This window comes from Symphalangus syndactylus, chromosome 9 (assembly GCF_028878055.3).
Source record: "Symphalangus syndactylus isolate Jambi chromosome 9, NHGRI_mSymSyn1-v2.1_pri, whole genome shotgun sequence".
NCBI lineage: Eukaryota > Metazoa > Chordata > Mammalia > Primates > Hylobatidae > Symphalangus > Symphalangus syndactylus.
Genome location: NC_072431.2, coordinates 136,555,547 through 136,576,874, shown reverse-complemented (window position 1 = coordinate 136,576,874; position 21,328 = coordinate 136,555,547). Strand labels below are relative to the sequence as shown.

Genomic DNA, 21,328 nt, shown 5'->3' with positions numbered 1-21,328 from the left:
CTATCTCCCCCTAAGTCCACCTTACTTTTTTTATTGTGTGGTTTTGTTGATCCTGAGGTTCTTCAGAAATATACATCATGCTATCATATTATACTGTATATTAGAGTGGCAATGCTGGTATTAAAATTTCAGAAGTATATATGTTACCTTCTTCATCTATACCACTACTAATTTTGCATTTACAGTAAACCTCACTGCTATCTCTGAGTTCTTTTTCTACACATAAGTATGAATTGGTGAGGTAGGTGAGCCGAGGAATCTTTTTTCTTGCCTGGTGGGCCTTGAATAAAAATGTCGCATCCAATTTTATCACTTATCTCCAGGACTCTAGCCATGGCCAGAAACAATTTCTTGTTGCTTGTAATGAACTTCAGGCAAAAAGCATAAAGAACTTTATAACTACATTTAAATTCAATTATCTGCATGTAATACACTTCATATGTAGAAGGCATAGGGATGGGGAAAAATGGAGAAATAATGAAAAGACAGGAGTTTCCTATTTATCTAGGATTTGGATGCCACTTCCACAAAATCAGAGTGTTGTAAACATATACTGTATTTTCCTCTAAGAGAATTTATTGGTAAATAAAAGTTCTTAAAATGTACATTATTTTCGATTCTTACCTTTATCCAGATTTCCAGGAGACACGGCATTTAAATCACCAAACTGCAAAACAATAGTCATTTGTGCAATAGTTAATATAGGGTAGAATAAAACTATATTCTATCAGTCTGTGGTAAAAATGCCAATCTATGACTCTTTAAAACTGTAAACTAGTGGCCATTTTGATCTCTAATTACATGGATCACATAATTTTCCAATCGAACTTGTCAAATTTGAACAGTTTAAATTATGTCACAATTTAGCTGTCTTAGCCTCTTTGCAGAAGGATAACAATTTTCTCTGCTTTCCTTGCTCCATTTTACCTTTTATTATTTCAACTCAGCAATGAAGAAATAGGGGCCCGGATGACTTGGATGAAGACTGATGGGGCAAAAGGAATTTGGAAAAGCCCTAATCAAGTAGGACACATCAGCTCCACCCCACATGCTTGGCTGATGAGTCCACCTGGAAGTCTCTACATAAGAGAAACAATATCCAGCAGTTTGGCTGAACTCTATTTTTAAAGCTTTTATTAGTAAAAATGAAAATACAATAGAAACTCCAAAACTGAGGGTATTTGTTTTTACAAAATCTTTAATTTGAGACTTCTGTCAGATAATAGAGTCTCACTGTAAAAAGAAAGGCATCTGATCATTACTAATGCCAACAAAAAGAGCTTGAAACAATATAAAACAATTAATAGCCTTCAGCTTAGACATTATTTTCTAACTTTTAGTTCAATAGTTTCATAATTTTACAATGAGAAAACACACTTTGAGAATCTCAGGGTGAACAAAGATGGATACACTGAAAAAAAAATTGAATAGGGTAACAAAGCTAATCAAGAAAAGGTGAAGAGAAACTGCAAACATCTACTTTTAAAACAGTAAACATTACTTTTTTAAGGTAATAAGTCATTATTAGAAATTCAGATTTCTCAACAGGCTTAGAAAGGATGAGGCAGAAACTCTACTTACATTCGGAAGTTTGCTTATAAAGAGTTCCATGATAGGAGTATTTTTTTCATCTACAAGGTTTGTCTATAAAGTAATAAAACTGATCTTATTTTGCAAACATACACATATTTTTTTCCTTACCTAGACAAGTACTGTTCTTCATGTAGCTACCTTGGGAGCTTATACATTTATTCCAAGGTCCAGGGTTCTGGAATCCCTCTTTGACAATTTCAAGAGTTAGTTTATGCATCATTAGGAAAGCCCATCTTGTTATTTTACATCCAACTATGGCTCCAAACAACACTCCAGATTTTATCTACTACACTTGGTCCTGGGATGATTTGACTACTCAACAAAATTAAATTCACCTCTGCCACAATTCAGGTTACTTAAAATAATGTCATTTTACCTTTATTTCTTAGCATTTCAGAGGCATTCCACAACATTTTTAAGCCATAGCAGCATTACTGGAACAAATGTGTAGCCTTCCTAGGTGACTACTTTGAAGGAGACAGGGGCCTCCTAGAAATGTAATTATTAGTATGTTTATTTGAAAGTCTGCCCCACTGTTTTAGAGTTATTTTTTAGAGTTATTAAAAGTAATGGAAAAAACAGCTATTACTTTTGTACCAATCTAATACATCCAACGGGACAACAAATATAAATCATAAATACTGAAGTTTTGAAGTTGTTCTTGATCACATAGGTCAGGTCTTTGTATAAGTCTAAATAAAAATCCAGTGTAAATTATGTGGGTTTTCTTGAATTAAAGAATATAATTTAAACAACAAAAACCCAAAGGGATTCTTCATCAATTTTTGGTATTATTTAAATATTTTAGAACTAAAATCAGAGAATGTTCAAAACTGAGGGATCATTTAAAAGTTATTACTAACTGACATAACACAAGAAGATATAGATTTCAGGAAATACTTAACACTTAAGTTCTTGAAAGGAGTTGGCAGTGATGATTCTAAACATACCTTTATACTGATAAAAAGTGAGTATTCTATTTGCTGTTGAAAAGTCTCTGAAAGTTGCTTGTAGTTAAGTTATTATTGCTATTGCTGATCAATAATATCACACAAAGTGTCTAAAACCAAACTCTGGACATACTTGAAAATTCTCTTCAAAAGAAACATTGCATTTAGTTGTTACTTAACTGAAAACATGACAACTTCCTTAATACAAAGATTTTCCTTAGATGTTTCTACTTAATATGAATAATACATTTGATAATTCACAGGCTGAAAACAGAAACCAAAATAGCTGAAATCTCAGTGATTGTTATTTTCATTAGCAAAAATCCAGTTACATACTAAATTCCGAGGCTTGTCATTTGCACTATGGGGGACAATGTACAAAGAATCTCAGAGACACTGTCAATGCCTCTAGGTGTCTCTGGGATCAACGACAAAGTTTCATATGTACAGCAAATAGAGGGAGTAGATTAAAAATTTTAAAAATCCTGTTAAGAAGTGATAAGATTTTACTATCCTATAGAGCTAAAGGTAAAGGATTTTATATGCATTTTACATGTGAGGGGACAATAGATGTAAAGTTACAGAGGAAAAAACACTTTAAGCCTATAGATACGCTGCATGATATCCAAAAAATCAGTTCGCTTACTCATTTCGTCAATATATATTTATTGAGGATTTATACGTGCCAGGCACTATGCCAGCCAATTTGAGTCAGATCAGTTTAGAAATATTCCTGTCTTCAGGAGGTAAGTAGCAGACATGCCCTATATTCTGAAGGGTAGGTAGGTTAGCAGAAAAAATGAGCAGCTTAGGAAACCTCAGGGAAGGTTTTAGAAGTATAGGGTTCAAGTCTTAGAAATGGAAACCAATTGCATGGGTTTATGGCATGCAGCAGGTCAAGCAGCAGGAAGGAAGGGTATGAACAGTGGCAGGGAAGATTGAGAGCAGGCAGAAGGAAAACAGTACCATAGATAGGTGCCAGATGACAAGATTAGGCCAGCACAAATCAAAAACAGAAGAGAGGTCAGGCATGGTGGCTCACACCTGTAATCCCAGCACTTTGGGAGGCTGAGGCGGGTGGATCACCTGAGGTCGGGAGTTCGAGATCAGTCTGACCAACATGGTGAAACCCCATCTCCACTAAAAATACAAAAATTAGCTGGGCATGGTGGCGGAGGCAGAAGAATCACTTGAACCTGGGAGACGAAGGTTGCAGTGAGCTGAGATCATGCCACTGTACTCCAGCCTGGGCAACAGGAGTGAAACTGTCTCAAAAACAAGCAAGCAAGTAAGCAAACAAACAAAAAACAGAAGAAGCAGCAGTAAAAGATTTAGATGAAAAAAAAGGAAGCTCACAAGGAAGTATAGCGATTATTATGAAGTTACAGCATCACAAATTGGGAAAACTTACTGTTCTGTAATTTCTCCTCTTGCACAAAGGATTAGAGGAGGCTACTCTTCATTGATGTGACATCTTACCACTTATAAGGTGTGTCTGCAGTTCAATACACAGTAGGCTTTCTCTCAAACAGAATGCGAGTGTCACACTGTCAGTATTGCTTCCCTGAAGAGGCTTTCCTGGCAGCCCTATCTTGAGTATCACCATCCCTGTCACTCTCAGTCACCGCATCATGCTCACTTCCTATAAAGCACCCACCACAACCTGCAGAACTTACTGTGTTTCCTCACCTAATATATGTCTTCTCAACCAAAATGTCACTGCCATGGGTAAGAAAGTTCATTTGTTCTCTTCATAAATGTATCCCACCTGGTATAGTGCCTGATACACATTAAAGGCTGAATAAATACTTACCAGATGAATGAATTTACTTCCTCATTTCAGCCTTACCAAAACAACTTAGGAATTTGGCAAGTTAAGTGTTTAGATTTCGTCTTACAGCTATTGAAAACAATGAGTTCATTTGTCTAATGTCATGTAGTAAATATGGTGTTGTTAGATTTGAGACCAGATATTCTCCTTGGTTTAGAATCTGAGAGAGAGAGAGAGAGAGAGAGACAGAGAGCGAGAGAGAGAGAGAGAGAGAAATGGGCTGGGATGTGGGGTGAGAGAGGGAGGGGAGGGAGGGGAAGCGGACAGAGAGAGACACCCACACATGGAGGAAGAAATATAAATTAAGGGATTTTAAAAGTGCTCTGGAGTTAGAAAGTATATGGCCTTCAATGCATGAATTCACATTCCATCAGTCAGAGAGATAAATAGGAAACATTCCGAAGAGAAACTAGAAGAGACAGTAGAGAAACATGTCTATTGTTTGAGAGAAGAAACACTTCCTATCCTATAGACTATTTCCTCCAGGTCCTGACTAGGGTCAAAATAATGAACACCTCACTGGACAACAGCAGGCTGGGAAATACATGCTCAAGGCAGCCAGTGAGAGTCTGTTAGCACATATATTCGTGTAACACTAGCAATGTCCATGAAGTATAAGTGGGCAACAGTTTAGCACAGTCAGGGCAACGATGGGCAGCATCCCTGAGAGACCCTGGGTTGTGGCCAGGCAGCTGGATTGTTAATGAACAGGATTTTGAGGCCTAGTATCTGTCCCTGAGCATGGTTACCATGCAAGGCACCTGGCTCAGCGTGGGAGAATGCAGCCCATAGGGGCACTGAAGAGACCGCTGCACATTCAATTCAGCAACAGCTGAATTTTCACAGTGAGGCAGGCAAGCCTTGTTCTGTAATGTTTGGGCACTGAAACAATGCAGAGGAAGTCGGGGTGCCTAGACAGCAAACAGGTGGGGATCCATGGTGGGGGCCAAGAAACAGACTGGAACGGAAGTAGGAGAGAAGGAAAGAGCTCAGGGGATTGGGATGAAGACCTAACCTTAGGGACACCTTCCCTGCTGGAAGAGCTTACCCCACCCTGAGGAGAAAGAATTAGTGAGTAATCATAATCACATTTATGTTATATGTATCATTAATTCTTTGTAAGCACAGCCATCACTTGCTAATCATTTAAGCAAATCTGTAACAAGTTCCCCAATAGTGTTAATTTGGATCTTTCCAAAGAACCAAGTTAAAGTACTTCGCATAGTGCCTGGCACATAGGAAGCACTTAACAAATGATCACCATTATCAATATTGTTATTATTTATAAGTATCATCATTATCTCCCAAGAACTGTAGACCAGCCATGCAGAATCAGTCCGACTCTACTATCCCAGTACTCTGAAAAGATACCAAAAGCTACATAGAAAAATTGCATCTTACAGAAAATCTCCGTTAGTATATCCAGACTACAGATTTACGGGTAGGCACATTTTCATCCTTCCTCTCTCTCTGTCTCTTTCTCTATTTATATGTCCAAGTCTAATATCACTATGTTAACTATCACCCACAAAACAAAATAAAACGGATAGCGGCAAAATACAAAACTGTATGGTCTAGAAGAGGGGCTGGCACACTTTTTCAGTAAGGGACCAGATGCTAAATATTTTAGGCTTTATAGTCCATTAGGACTCTGTCACAGTTATTCAACTCTACCACTGTAGTGCAAAAATAGCCATAGATAACAGGTATATGAATGTGTGTGACATAGCTCTAATAAAACTTTACAAAAACAAGGCTGGGCACAGTGGCTTACGCTTGTAATCCTAGCACTTTGGGAAGCACAGGTGTGCGGATTGCTTAAGCCCAGGAGTTTGAGACCAGCCTGGGCAACATGGCAAAACCCCATCTCTATAAAAAATACAAAAAAGTTAGCTGGGCATGGTGGCACGTGCCTGTAGTCCCAGCTAGTCAGGAGGCTAAGGTAGGAGGATCACCCTCCAAGGTGGTCGAGGCTGCAGGGAACTGTGATCGTGCCACTGTACTCCCGCCTGGGTGACAGAGCAAGACCCAGTCTCAAAACAAACAAACAAACAAACAAACAAACCCCAAAGCACCACACCCCAAAATCAAACCACTTCATTTACAAAAACAGATGATGAGCTGGATATGGCCTGTGGACCACTGTTTGCTGACACCTGACTAGAGGAACAGCTTGTAAGACCCTGGAAGACCTGCTCCAGCTCATTAACAGTGAAGGGAACAGAAGATTTTTATCTTTGAGAAAGGTATATAAGGACTTGGGTCACAGGAAGGATATAGAACCAGAGCCTTCAAGAGAGGACAGCTCAGGCATATGGGCATCAACTGATGAAGGTCACAAGCGAAAAAACAAGAGTCAGCTTTTAAAGACAGAAATGAGTTAGAAAAATAATCTTCTTCCACTTTCGCTGGGTACTTGCATATATAGGCAAAGAGGGACAGACCAAAGTTGGTGTTTAATTGTATGCATTTGTGGATGAAGACGGAAGAAGTCTACAACGACAGAAAAGATTTCATGAAAGTTTGCAAGACAAGAGATTGGAGAAAAGTTTACATGTGTTATTAATTCAGGTGGGGCAAGCTTCCCTAAAGGAACATTTGCTCCAATTTGGATGGCAGGTGAAGATGTAAAGAGAGAGTCTATTATAGAAGTTCTCCATAGGTAAAAGCAAATAGGGAGTGTTCCAGATGATGACGGCTTTCAGGGTGGGTCATCAATGGAGAAAGGACAGTAAGATGTGTGGCAAGGAGAGGTGGAAGCAAAAAAAAATAATATACTGGAGGAAGAACCTATAATCCATAAATCATCAATGAGCAATATTCATTCAGAGGAATATAGCTTTCATACTGTAACGTACCTAACGCTGCTGCAACAAATCACCACACTTAGTGGCTAAAAACAGGACAAACTTATTATTTTGTCATTCTAGAGGTCAGAACTTCTAAATGGGTTTGCAGTCACTAAAATCAAGGTGTTGGCAGAGTTGCGGTTCTTTCTGAAGTGTCTAGAAAAGAATTTTTTTAACTCTTTTTCAGCTTCTAGAGGTTGTCACCATTCCCTCGTTTCTGGCCTCCTTCCATTTTCAAAGCCAGCGATGTCAGGTTGAGTCTCACACATTGCATCACTCTGACACAGATTCTTCCACCTCTCTCTTCATGTTAGTATGTAGTATTCTACATACTACTGTTGTAACTACATTGGGCACACCTGGATAATCCAGGATAATCTCCCCATTTAAATTCAACCAATTAGCAACCTTAGTTCCATTTATAACTTAATATATTCACAGGTTCCAGGGATTAAGATGTAGACATCTTAATGCCCATTCTACTGCTTATCACATATACATAAGTTATTTTTTTAAATTATCACATTTGCTTGAGTGAAACCATATGACTTTTTCTAGTATTGGAGGAAACACATCCAACCAGATTAAGCTATTTGGAACATAGTAATTTTTTCCTCAATTTTGTTTATGTTCCTCACTAAGGGTAGGGTACAGTGGTATACAGGAATCAATTCATCTTTTATGATATATTTGCCACTAGTACATTTGTACTTTATTTTTCATTTACAGACTTTTAATTTTACATACGAGTTCCTACCGGTCTCAAAGTGTTTACAGCATGCATTTCAAGGTCTAGGCTGTTGAAACCATACATGCATCTAAAAAGTCTATGAGGTTCACAGAGCTGAACGTTGTTAAGGAAGTTGACAAGGAAGTCACTCAGAGAAAGAAGTGGAAACCAAAACTGAGGAAACCAAAATATACTGAAGGGTAGTAGGGCCAGAGCAGTCCTAAGCTCCATATCCAAGCAAATATGTTAAAGTACACACTAAGGAAGAGGATATATCCTCTGGACAGTTTCATGAGCACCAACCCATGCTACCAGCTGCACCACAAGAAGCCCCAAAGACCTTGGAAAGCCCTCTGTGTCAGCACTTCTCAATGGTTCCATGAGGATCCAAGCTGTGCAGAGGCGGGCAGTCAGAGGCCAAGGTGCTGGCATGTGATCAGATGGAGGAAGTGACTACAAGCAGTGGACACAGCAGAACACACAAGGCAAACACCACATTGCCAGAAGCATTCCTGCTGACCTGGGAACATGATCATCAGCAACAGATAGTCCACATATGTGAAAATGTTAACCAGAAAAGACTACTCACGTGAGGGTCATCAGGTACCTTGGAGACCAGTTCTGCCAGCAATAGTAACTTTATATAAATAAATGTAAGGGAGAAAATACGTATGTGTATATGTATACATTTTGCCAGTTTCTGTGAATGAATCATTTGCTCTAGGAAAGAAGATTTTTAAACTGTCATAGGCCCAAAGAACAAATGATTATAAACTTTTCTGAAATAGTTTCTATCTTGTGGCTGGAATAAGATATCTCTTTGGGAAGTTACCTTTTAACTTGCTTACATTCTATACATTTTCCTTTCTCTCCACTTCACAAGTACTTATAAAACCTTTCATTCATTTCTACTATTTAAGATTTAATTCAAGCCTAGCTATGACTGTCTAGTTAGAACTAATTATGTTTATTCTTCTATAATGTTCCCATTTTCTTTTATAATTGACTTGTTTCCCCACTCTATTTTTTTATTTGTGTTTTTTAAAGCATTGAATTAGTTTCCCTTTGATTACCACTTTGGCTACATACCAAAGAATGCTGTTGGATTCTTTGTATTCCATGAATCATTTGACTCAACATTCAAAAATTGTTTGCAGGGTATTCTCCCAGTAGCAGTACAGTATTATCAATGCCTTCATGTGTCTTTTTGTTACCTGTTTTATCAATTTCAACTTTAAGTTTATCTTTGTATGGTCCAAGAAATGATGATCTAATTATATACATTATTACTTGGATTGTCAATGCAGAAATGATTTTTAAAAATCTAATCCAGAGTAGAAGGCGATCAAATACTTATCAGATATTTACATATTTATGGAAAGGGGAAGGAGAAGGAACTAACAAAGATCAGGAACCTACTATGTGCCTGTCTGCCTGTCTACTCTACTTACCTGCCTAAATTAATCTTCACAGAAGCCCTATGAAAAAAGGTCCTTACGCTTATTTTATTGAGGAGAAAACTAAGACTCAAGCAAGGATATTATATATAACTTTCCCAGGTTGCAAAGATACTAAATGGGAAATAGAGAATTTAAATACAGGCATGGAGCACAGCATGGGAGGAACAACATAAGAAGTGGAGCCAGCCTGACCTGGGTTTGAATCACAACTCTACCACTATCAATTATGTGATCCCATTCCTGAGCCCATGAGGTCAAGGCTGCAGTGAGCTGTGATTGTGCCACTGCACTCCAGCTTGGGTGACAAAGCAAGACACTGTCTCAAAAAAAAAAAAAAAAAAAAAAAAAAAAATTGTGTGATCCCAGATAAATCAAACTCTTTGAGCCTTAGACTTCCCAATATATGAACAGACAGCTCATAACATGAGGACTCAATTTGCCCATGTTTGCAAAGGGACCTAGAACAGTGCTTCTACCGTGTCACATTACCTTTAAAACTCAATTTTCAAATACTATTGATACAACCGTAAAATTCCATTTAATAATAAGGTCCTAAGATGGTGATTTTAAAATGAAATAAATGCCTCTAGCTAAGTGGGATTCCAGGAAGCACAGTCTAAGAATGGAAAGGTACTGTGGACTTTGACGTCAAGTTGACACTGTAAACTCAATCTAGGACTGGAGCCAGAAGTCAGTTTATGCACTGATCAAGCCATTTATGATTCAAGCCAGCAAATAACGATGAGAAGGGCTGGCCTGAGAATGGATGAAGTGCTTGCGTGTGCATGTGTTTGGTGGAATGGGGGTGATTACACAACTGGAAATAGCTGATGAACTCAGATGACTTATCAGCACGTAAACCTTGGCCTAACCGAGTGTTTCTCTCTGTTCTTCAAAGAAGTCAATGAAGAAATAAGGCCCTTTAAAGCCCTTTTTAGAGAATCAGGAAGATTGTTCACAAGCAGATTTGGAACTTCCTGACTCAATGCTTATCTTTTCAGCATTCCATACTTAGCTTGAACTTTGCAACATTTTGAATTTTACAAATAATATATAGCCCTGCAAATTCCTATGATTTCAATTCTATTAACCTTAGCTAATAAAAGTGATCAGTCCGAGGCAGGTGGATCACCTGAGGTCAAACTCCCGAGTTTGACACCAGCCTGACCAACATGGAGAAATCTCATCTCTACTAAAAATACAAAATTAGCCGGGCATGGTTGCACATGCCTATAATCCCAGCTACTTGGGAGGCTGAGGCAGGAGAATCGCTTGAACCCGGGAGGCGAAGGTTGTGTCATGGTGAGCCGAGATCACCATTGCACTCCAGCCTGGGCAACAAGAGCAAAAGTCCATCTCAAATTAAAAAAAACCAGAGATAATAAAAGTGATTCAAAAAAGGTAGGTAATGGCAGCTATTCTGGATGTTTTTGAAGGTGAAAAGAAACATCTTGAAATTTCAATGTAAGGAGTCCAGAGCATTATTATTTTCTTTAAATGTCTCCCAAACCAGAACCGAATAAATCAAAGCATTTTGAATTTAGCATTGAGACATGGTTTTACAACCGAGGAAAAGATTGCTGACTTTAATTTCTAGTTTTGTAATATTTGCAAGGATTATTAACATTCCATTTGGTAAAACCTTGTGTTCCTTGGTTACTTTTCTTTGTATGTGTATATGTACTTTTCTATGCATCTTTAAATAGTTTTTATTGAAACCTGCTAAGAAGGCCAAGATCTCCGGCAGTTTGCTCCGCACATGGACAAATCCTGCCTGTAGTTGCTGTTGGTCTTGTTGTTGTGGGCTAGACAGCTATCCTGGCAATGTGTGCTACTGGTCACTCTGTAAACAGGGCAACATGATTCTAACTGTTCAGGCTTTTTTTGCCTGCCTTGGGGACATAGCAACAGGTGTACCTAATTGTGTTTAAATGTCTAAGACACACTTATGAGTGAGTGCGCAGGCGGTGAAGTGTTCAGATTACAATATCGGCCTTAGTTGCCTTGGAAGAGAAAAGTAGTCTCAAAAACAGGAGCATTTAACACCACCATTAAGGCCAAAGCAAGAGGGGCCTTTGGCACATTATAGAGAACTCTGCTTTGTCTTTTCCATTGCCCGTCCCTTTCCTACAGCGTAAGGAGTCCATAGAGCCAACTGGATGTGACTTCTTGGAGCCTGTGCTTCCCTCTCTCCTCCCATACCACCTCTTCTTATCTGACACCCTAGAATTCCCTGCCCTGTGACTCTGAGTTCCCTTCCAGGCCCTGGCAGGTCTCTTCTCCAACTCTACCATTCAGAGGCATGAAGAGACAGCCAAAAAGGGGCAGCTGTTGCAAAAGGTGGACAAAAGTTGAAGACCAGGCTGAGGTGTCCACAAATCTCAGCACAAAGCTGTTCATAATAAATGATGGGGAGTGATGAAGCAGTCTAGGACCAGAGGCTGGGGACACGGGCTGGCCATGTCTATGTCAATATTTTCAGGTATGGAACTCAGGGGAGACAGAATTTCAAATCCAAACTCAGCCTTCCAAGTTGTTATCAAGACATATTTGTCAAGGTAGGTGGATAGAACAGACTTTATTTATAGTCTGATTCATAACTTTTAAAATATTTAGACATATGGTATCCTGGGCCCTGCAAATTGCAGGGTTAGGCCAGGCAGCACATCCTTTATGCAAACAAAGCTATTGGGGGAAATAGAACGAACCTTGCTCCTAATTTAACACTGGCTTCCCTTGAAAAGATCTATATTATTCAATAGGAAAGCATAGCATTAATTTATTCTATCAGAGGGCTGTATCTTAATTTTGATTATACCACTTCTCTTTTCTGTAAATCATTAACTGGACAGACAATCAGAGTGGCAGTATAGAAACATGTTTCCTTTGTACTAAGAAAACCTTCACAACAAGCATCAATCAGGTTTGAAGTGCTTGTATTATCATCACATAAGGCCCATATTCTTGCAGAGAATCTCTAATTTTTACATTTTATGGTAGTATATTTTATATAAGGATGGTATAAAGAAAGAAAACAATTCCTGTGAGTTTAGGAATTTGCCTATCCCAAACAAGAGCTATTTATTTATCAGGGGGGCCAGCAACCACTATCTTCCCTGTGGTTGAGAGCAAAATCACCATAAAGACAATCTTAAAGCCAGAGCCACTTGGGCTAGGCACAGGATGACAGAGTGTGGCAAAGTGGCCAGTAGGTGGCACCGTCATGCTTACTCTATGCCAGGGAATCTTTTTCTCTGGTTGGGTCTGCCCAAATAGCTGCAGTGCTACCTGACAAACTCTTTACTAAACAAATAACTTAGCGGTGGACTTTGCTGAAGAGGACTGTGTGCTGAGATTTCTCTCCTGATGTCTACAGCGACCGTTTTAGTCCTTGAAATATTTTAAAAAGTCTTCAACTTCTGTTTTGGTTTATTTCCCCACTTCTAAGCTCTTTAGGAAAACTGCTGTCGTTGTAAGCACCTACAAAAGTCCAACTTCATAGTATTTCTCTGAAATAGTATTGACAGGCACTTTCTAAGGAGAAGGTGCACTTTTTGGTCTAGGAGGTTTTTTTTGCCCAGAGTAAAGAAATCTAGTGTATCAATCATGAAATCCAAGAAGACGTCCTATCAATTGGTAGTCTGTCCTTTGTACTTCCTTCCTTGAGTGACAATTTTTAGGGTACCTATTGTGTGATTATGTTTAGATCACAGTTATAAACAAATTTTCTCCATTCCCTGAAGAGGATGAGAGGAGAGATTATAGCCCAGAGCCAGCAGGGAAGAAAGCCATGCATAGGAAGCTAATGAGCAGGGATCCCAGAGGGAAAGAACCATAGCCCTCGGCGGCTGAGTCAACAGATTCCTTTCTCAAATCCAAGAAGAGAAATGAATAGAATGACAAACCAGGAAAAAGGAAGAAAAAATGGGACACAGAGCCAATTCTCGGGAACTTTGGGGTCACTTTTATAATTTATTTTCAAGTTGTCAGAAATTGTGCTAATGTAGATGAGCAGATTTACAACTAAAACCAAACTACGACTTCTTTAAAAAAATGTTTGATTTAGGTCTGGTCTCAGGATGGGTGTACAGGAGCTGTAGGGTGTAATTTGTTATTTTCTGGCAGATTTAGTTTTCCAAACGCAATTTGCTTAGACTAATATTCCATTTAGTTTTCATATTCTAAACATCTACTAACAAAAAGTGCAAGGGGAAAAGATGGCAAGAGTATTAAGAGGCATCCTGTAAGGCAGAGGAAAAGAAACTCTGAAACAAAATAATAAAAACTTATAAGCTAGGCACCTGGCTTGTGATTGTCAGAGAGAAAATGTGTGTCTATGTGTTTATGTGTTTGGGGGAGTTGCACATAGTTCCTATTCTGAAACTATAATAACTTATACGGTGAAAAACTGAAATAGAGATTAAGCCCATCCCATTTGACTATTTGAAATGAGGCAGTCCTACTTTCTAAAGTTAGTTCTACCACTTGCTAGTTTTGATTTGGGGAAACTTTCAATTTCTCTTTTCCTCACTGGTGAAATAGGAATACTAAGACATCTTTTGCAAGGTTTCAGTCACTATTAAATAAGAATGTAAGACATCTAGCATGGTGATTGGCAAAAGGCCTGCCCTCAATTAGAAAAATACTAATATGGTAAATAATAAGCTTTACTATAAATAACAATCAACAATATAACTTTTGACAAGTATTCCTTACATTTTCTAAGCTACTACTGTTCCAAGATTGATTTTTTTTTCCCTGCAAACTATCCCGACTTGTGATAATATTCTTTCCTTTTAAAATACTCTGCTGTAACAAGTCTGTTGTTCAACAGGCACATTTAAAGTGTATTCCCTAGTCACACCAGCACAATGCTTGCTAAAATTTGTTTTTCTTTGGTTTGATTTTACTTTAAGCACCAATACTTGTTTACTATGAATGTAATTCTACTTCCACCAAATGGAATTCTTTCACTGAGCTTTTATCCCAAAAGCTTACATGTTCAATTATTATTGTTCTTCTTCAGTTTTTAGGTTTTGAAGAATTTTTCCTTCCAAAAAAATTAACTGAGTACATCAATTTTGATGAATCCAAGGTTAAATTTTTCTCTAAAAATATTACTGAAATATTATCTTTTCTATATTGATACTCACAATTGAACACTTAAAGACTCTACTGGTTTCTCTTTGAAAATGGCTAAAGAGGTGGCTTAGATATAATATTAAGTATAATTAAATTATGATTAAAAGAATTTAGATATATTTAATAGATTATTAAAAGGTTTGTAACAAAATCATTTTATGAAGCAATAAAAATTTTAAAGATTCAGTGATTAATGGACTATGTATGTTTTAAAGAGATAACGCAGAAAGATTCTAAACAGCCATAACATTTGAATAAAAGGACATTTTTCTGCTCAATTTGTCTGGTCAGAGTTGTATGGAAAGCTTTATGATTTTTAAAATTGTTCATTTAACAGATATGTAAACAGATGCAACTCATTTATTTTATTTTATTCCGACTCTTAAAATTTCACCACTGCCAGAAAGCTTGTGGACAAATTTATGATATTTAAATGAAAATTTAAAAATTATATAAATTTTAGCAATAAATAAATTGTTTCCTTTTTATCATTTAGACAAAAAAAAAGAAACTCTAGAATTGCATATGCTTTAAATAATTTACTAGGCAGTATTAATGTAGTGGCATACCGACATTTACAGGAAAACTTTTTGGGACTGTGAAGCTGTTTCTAGTTTAGGGGAGTCCATTATATATCAGTCTTTATTTCAATAACACCAACAACATTTACAACATTGAAATGACAGTATTACAGTGAATTCAAAAGTCATAGTTTGTATGCCTGTATATTTTGTTTATATGTAAAACGTGCTGTTCTTTCCTGTCTGCCTGCTCAAATAATGTAAGTAATGCTAATTTTAAAACTCAGTAAAACTGAGTTCACATTATTGAAAAGATGCATTCATTGTTCTTAAGTCACTTTAAAAGGAAAGTCTTTTTGCTTGCTTATGAAACTATTTAACTGACATCTTTTCCAAAGCAAGCACCTATAAAGGCAAAACAAATGCCCAGCAAAGTTTGTGACTGTTTTGCAGGTTTGCCCTTGAAATTGTTCCTACTCCAATCTGTAGCAGGTCATAAGCATGGTAGATTAACAGCAAGGACTTTGGTGCCAGACTGCATGGTTTCAGAACCTGATTTCACAATTTAGTGGTTGTGTGACCTTGGGCAAGCTACTTTTTGGTTCTATGTCTCATTTCTTCTTTTTTTTTTTTTTTTTTATTTTTTATTTTTATTTTTTGAGATGGAGTCCCGCTTTGTCGCCCAGGCTGGAGTGCAGTGGCATGACCTTGGCTCACCGCAACCTCCACCTCCCGAGTTCAAGCAATTCTCCTGGTCTCAGCCTCCCGAGTAGCTGCGACTACAGGCACATGCCACCACGCCCGGCTAATTTTTTTTGTATTTTTAGTAGAGACAGAGTTTCACCATATTGGTTAGGCTGTTCTCGAACTCCTGATCTCAGGTGATCCACCCACCTTGGCCTCCCAAAGTCTTGGGATTACAGGCGTGAGCCACCAAGCCCAGCCTCTCATTTCATCACCTGTAAAATAGGTGTAATAATAGTAGCCACTTACAGATCTGTGGTGAGTTATTAACATACATATATGGCACTTAGAACAGTACCTGGCACACAACTGCTATGTAGGTGTTAGCTTCACTTGAAATTTTGACTTTTTATCCTAATTCAATTTTTCCTCTTCTCTGTTGCATTTGACAGTGTTTATTTGGTCTCCCTGGTGCTTGAACATTAGGTTTCCCAGGAAAACTTCACCTTGGCTGTGCTCCCTCCCACCTCTGTCAGGACCTGTGCACATTCCCCTGTGCCTGGGGTGTTTTTCACCCCTTACCTTCAGATTCTTTCTTCACAGAGTTAACATCTTTTGTCCTTTAGTTCTTATCTTAAACATCACTTCCTTGGGAAAGACTTCCCTGGTCCTCCCAGGCTAGATTTAGGGCCTCAAGCTTTAAGCATTCTTATATCCCTTTAATTTTCCTTCAAAGCACTTAACAAAGTTTGTAGCTATAGTTATGTGACTATGTAAATATGTATCCCCCACTTGAAATCTAAGCTCCTCGAAGGCAGGGTAAAAATCCATTTTGTCATCATTATATCCCAAACATGATAGCTTTGGCATAGAGTATCTGCACATGAAAAACTTGTTAATAAATGATAAATCAATTTCAGAGATCAGAAGTCTAGAGTTCAACACAAGTCAACGTGATTTGCCCAAAATTATGCTAATAGACAGAGCTAGAAGTAGAATTCACTTCTGACTCAAAGTCCTTTATTGTTTCCAGGTATTACATATTTGATTATACAAATCAAACAAAGAACTGTGCAATTAGTATTGTGGAGCTTCTAGAATGACAAGTAAAAGTACAAATCAGAAAGACTTGAACTATTTAAGGTATTCTGGAGTAACTGAGTCTCCCTGAGAAACTGATTTTTACAACATGAAGTAGGAGTTAGTATGGGCATGGGGAGATGGGCAGAGGCTTCCAGGTAGAAAGAACCATTTATGCAGTAGTCCAAGGATGAGAAAACCTTAGTGAATGACAACAGAGAAAAGGCCACTGTGATTGCAACAGAAAGAGTAGGAAGTGGGAGGCTGACGTTGATCAGAGGGGCAGGGCCAGATCATGCAAGAGCTCATGTTAGTAACACAAGGGAAAGCCACTGAAGGGTTTCAGGTGGGGGATGACACAGTCAGCTTTGCATTTTCATAACACGATACTGACTGCACACTGAGGGATTTGAGAAACAGAACTTGGTAATTGGTTGGAGATGGAAGTCAAGATAGACGGACATAAAAAGGGAGTGCTCATGTGTCTAGTATAATCAACTGGGAGGATCGTGGCGCCATTTACTGAGAAAGAGCCATTAGTAGATACAGCAAGACTATTATTTTCGTTGAGTATATAATATGCTCTCAATAAATAGTGACAATCATTATTATCTTTGTGATTGCTATTATTACTCATTATTCCAAACCATTTGCTGTGACTGGGAGTGCACGGTGATTTTTATGGATTTCAATGGATTTTGGCCTGATGTGTTACTCCCACTATGTACATAGGCAGGTCTGGATTTGGTGATCGGAAAAGGAAGTCACCTAAGGGACCAGGAGAAGGTAGGCTTAGGATAATGTGAGGAGAACACGAGAAAACAGACTTTTTATTTTTTGAATTTCCTTCTCCTTTTCCCCAAATCAAGAAATTTTAGATATGATAGTATGACCATGGCCAATAGATCTATGAGAGCAAACAGGTGTATGAGGCATCAGTGCTGTACGGGGAGATCAAACCTATAAAATTAGTCTAAATTTGCCTTTTGGGGTAAATAATGGATGAGCATAGGCAGGTCAAAGGGCTTTCCTATAAACTGAGTAAGCAAAGAAATCAATGAACTCAAACAAATTTACAAGAAAAAAACAAACAACCCCATCAAAAAGTGGGCGAAGGACATGAACACACACTTCTCAAAAGAAGACATTTATGCAGCCAAAAGACACATGAAAAAATGCTCATCATCAGTGGCCATCAGAGAAATGCAAATCAAAACCACAATGAGATACCATCTCACACCAGTTAGAATGGCCATCATTAAAAAGTCAGGAAACAACAGGTGCTGGAGAGGATGTGGAGAAATAGGAACACTTTTACACTATTGATGGGACTGTAAACTAGTTCAACCATTGTGGAAGTCAGTGTGGCGATTCCTCAGGGATCTAGAACTAGAAATACCATTTGACCCAGCCATCCCATTACTGGGTATATACCCAAAGGACTATAAATCATGCTGCTATAAAGACACATGCACACGTATGTTTATTGCGGCACTATTCACAATAGCAAACAGTTGAAACCAACCCAAATGTCCAACAACGATAGACTGGATTAAGAAAATGTGGCACATATACACCATGGATACTATGCAGCCATAAAAAATGATGAGTTCATGTCCTTTGTAGGGACATGGATGAAACTGGAAAACATCATTCTCAGTAAACTATCGCAAGGACAAAAAACCAAACACCGCATGTTCTCACTCATAGGTGGGAATTGAACAATGAGAACAAATGGACACAGGAAGGGGAATATCACACTCTGGTGACTGTTGTGGGGTGGGGGGAAGGGGGAGGGACAGCGTTAGGAGATATGACTAATGCTAAATGACGAGTTAATGGGTGCAGCACACCAACGTGGCACATGGATACATATGTAATAAACCTGCACATTGTGCACATGTACCCTAAAACTTAAAGTATAATAATAACAAAAAAATAAAAAAATTAAAAAAAAGAAATCAAGAAGTATGCTTAGATCTTTGACCATGTTTTTTTATTTAGATTTTATGTATATATCTTTGTCTCATGTAAAATCTGTCATATTCATTTAGATTGTTTACATGTAGTAAAAAAAAAAAAAAGAATACCTATTAGAATGGTTAGTTGGCACTATAGATTATCTAGCCCATTTTAATTCTGTTGCTGCCTGTGCAAGCATACCAGGAGGTTGCTAAGCCTTCACATTGTGTGACTGGCTCACGTCCACTGCCTTTGTTCCCTAGAGATGCAAGGAAAGCAAAGGCCATGCATCAAGATTAGCCACATGGTGTTAATGAGAAGCCCCGCCACATTGCCCTGTTTATCTTGTTAAAGAAGTCCTTGAGCATATGAGGTAGTGGCAAATGTGTTAAGTATACTAAAAGGCAAGGTCCATTTCTTAAGTCTTGAACCCTGAGTTAAGAAATTTTAGAGTACCAAGTCCACGTGCTAACTGGGCATTTTCCAACAAGGCATCTATAAAACAACTAAAGAAAGAGGCAATGAGGGGAAGTCAAATATAAGAAAAGTCCAAATTGTTTTGGTCACATGAGGTCCTGCTTACAGTGAAAAGCCACAGTGATTCCTGCTTAATTTCACACATATATTTGGCATCATTTAAGCTTAATCATCATAAGGGAACATCATACAAAGACATTTAGATTGGTATACAGCAAGGGGTTTTAAAGAAGTGGAAAAGACGAATATTTCAACTGACCTTCTAGACAAGTTTGACATGCATTTTATTTATACTAGAATATTAGGGAGGTCCTTCAAGTATTTTAATGTATTCTTATTTATACCTTATTATATTAAACTAGGAAAAGCATTGAATAGTATCTGTTTTCACTCTTTATATAAGCACATAGCTTAAAAGTGAACATGTCTTTTTTACCGCCTTGGGTAATTTGTCACATTTAATAATCTGGTATAATTCAACAAGGTATAAACTACCCCCGCCTCCTGCATTCAATATAATGAAATAAGCCAGTGCTGAACCATTTGAGCATTTGCATCTATTCTTCATTATATTAACCAGCCCTTGTTTATATTCAGAGTTTTAGCTTTTTGATAAGCCATTTTGATTACTATTCAGAAATTCTGAAGAAGACAATTTTCCCCCTCACATCGTTAGTGGTTAGAAGCATGGGTTTGAAAATCAGACGGTGTTTGAAAAAAAATCTCTACCATTTTTTAGTTGAGTAATCATTTAACCTTTCTGTGCCTTGGCTTTCTGCATAAACCTCGGATGCTTATTGTGAAACAGAATGAAGTAGAACCTACCTCAAAGACTTGCATCAAGTGCTTTATTACATGTAAAAAACACAGAACTGTGCCTCGCACATAGTAAGTGGCCAAAAAATGTTAGTTATCATCATTACCATTTTTATCCTTCTAAAATAGAATCATTTACTTTGTTCTTGGAGACTGGGAAAAAGAGTCTACAAAATACATAGTTAACCTTTTCCACTGTATTCCTAGCCCTTTGCGCTATCGGGAGCATGAATCTTTTTCCCACTCAAAATATTTTTCATATTCCAGTGGTTCTCAAGTTTTTCTTTTACATAGGTACCTGTATAACATAGACATTCTGTGAACTTTCACATGATATAATCCACAATTTTAGAATCTTTTGATTAAGCACATAAGAACAGAGGAATTTAAGGAACTCTTGCAATAACTCCACAGCCCCTCCTGGGTCTGAGGCTGACTTGGTCAGGAACCATGGTTTTAACCAATAATTAATATATTTAGACTGAAGTGTAATTCTGGTTTATTTTTAATAACCCAGTGGGTCACAGCTCTTTTAGCCTCTCTTACCTCACCCATGACTGCTATAGGAGTCTCTCCTGTTGCCTGAGCAACACGATGTTCTACTAAGTAAAACATATATTCGTCGTAGAGTAGACGGATCAGGTGGAAGGAGCCAAAGCTAGCAGCACTGCGTAAGGTTAAGTCTCGAATAACCATTGAGCTGTTCCAAGAGAAAAGACATATATGCAGCTAATATTAGTGACAAGAATTAGCATTCTACCTATTTTTCCTCTTAAAAAAAAGTCAAGCTGGGAGTCTATATGGTTGGTATAGTATAAAACCTGTCATGAAAGCATTTCATTATTGAAAGCAGTTGCAACTCATTTAAATAGAATGATAAAGAGGTAATCCTCACCGAGACTTGATCCTTACTAAAGATAGATAGTCTTAATGGAAAAAGTCATTTTACTATCATAGGCAAGTCTGCTGCTTCTATCAAACTCACAAATAAATAAGAATTGAACAAAAAGTATTTCTGAAAGATTGACCACTCATCACTACCCTAAGAAAAAGCAACTTGAGTAAAAATCTTATTGATGAAGGTTGGCAGTCTATCCCCTCTCAGTGATAATGACCTCTGCGGTATGCCTTAGCAAAAATATGTATTTCTGCCAGACAAGGCTTACAAAATATAATAAGCAATGTTCCCAGATGTGACAATGCAGAATATAGGCAAGTATATACAGGGATTCC

At 37.8% G+C, this 21,328-nt stretch overlaps 1 protein-coding gene across 24 annotated transcripts in view; it reads right to left on the bottom strand.

The window, feature by feature from the left end:
- Positions 1-21,328, bottom strand: part of RFX3 (regulatory factor X3) — a 322,024-nt gene that overhangs the window by 9,893 nt on the left and 290,803 nt on the right. For 12 of the 24 annotated variants that reach the window (XM_063609885.1, XM_063609894.1, XM_063609891.1 and 9 more), the window contains 3 exons: positions 20,642-20,795; positions 1,582-1,644; positions 625-667 (listed from right to left, as the gene is read on the bottom strand). In XM_063609885.1, the coding sequence (XP_063465955.1) occupies positions 625-667; positions 1,582-1,644; positions 20,642-20,795 (260 nt within the window). Of the gene's footprint in view, positions 1-624; positions 668-1,581; positions 1,645-2,543; positions 20,796-21,328 lie in introns of all 24 variants that reach the window. The other 12 variants (XM_063609899.1, XM_063609903.1, XM_063609898.1 and 9 more) reach the window with 4 other exon arrangements.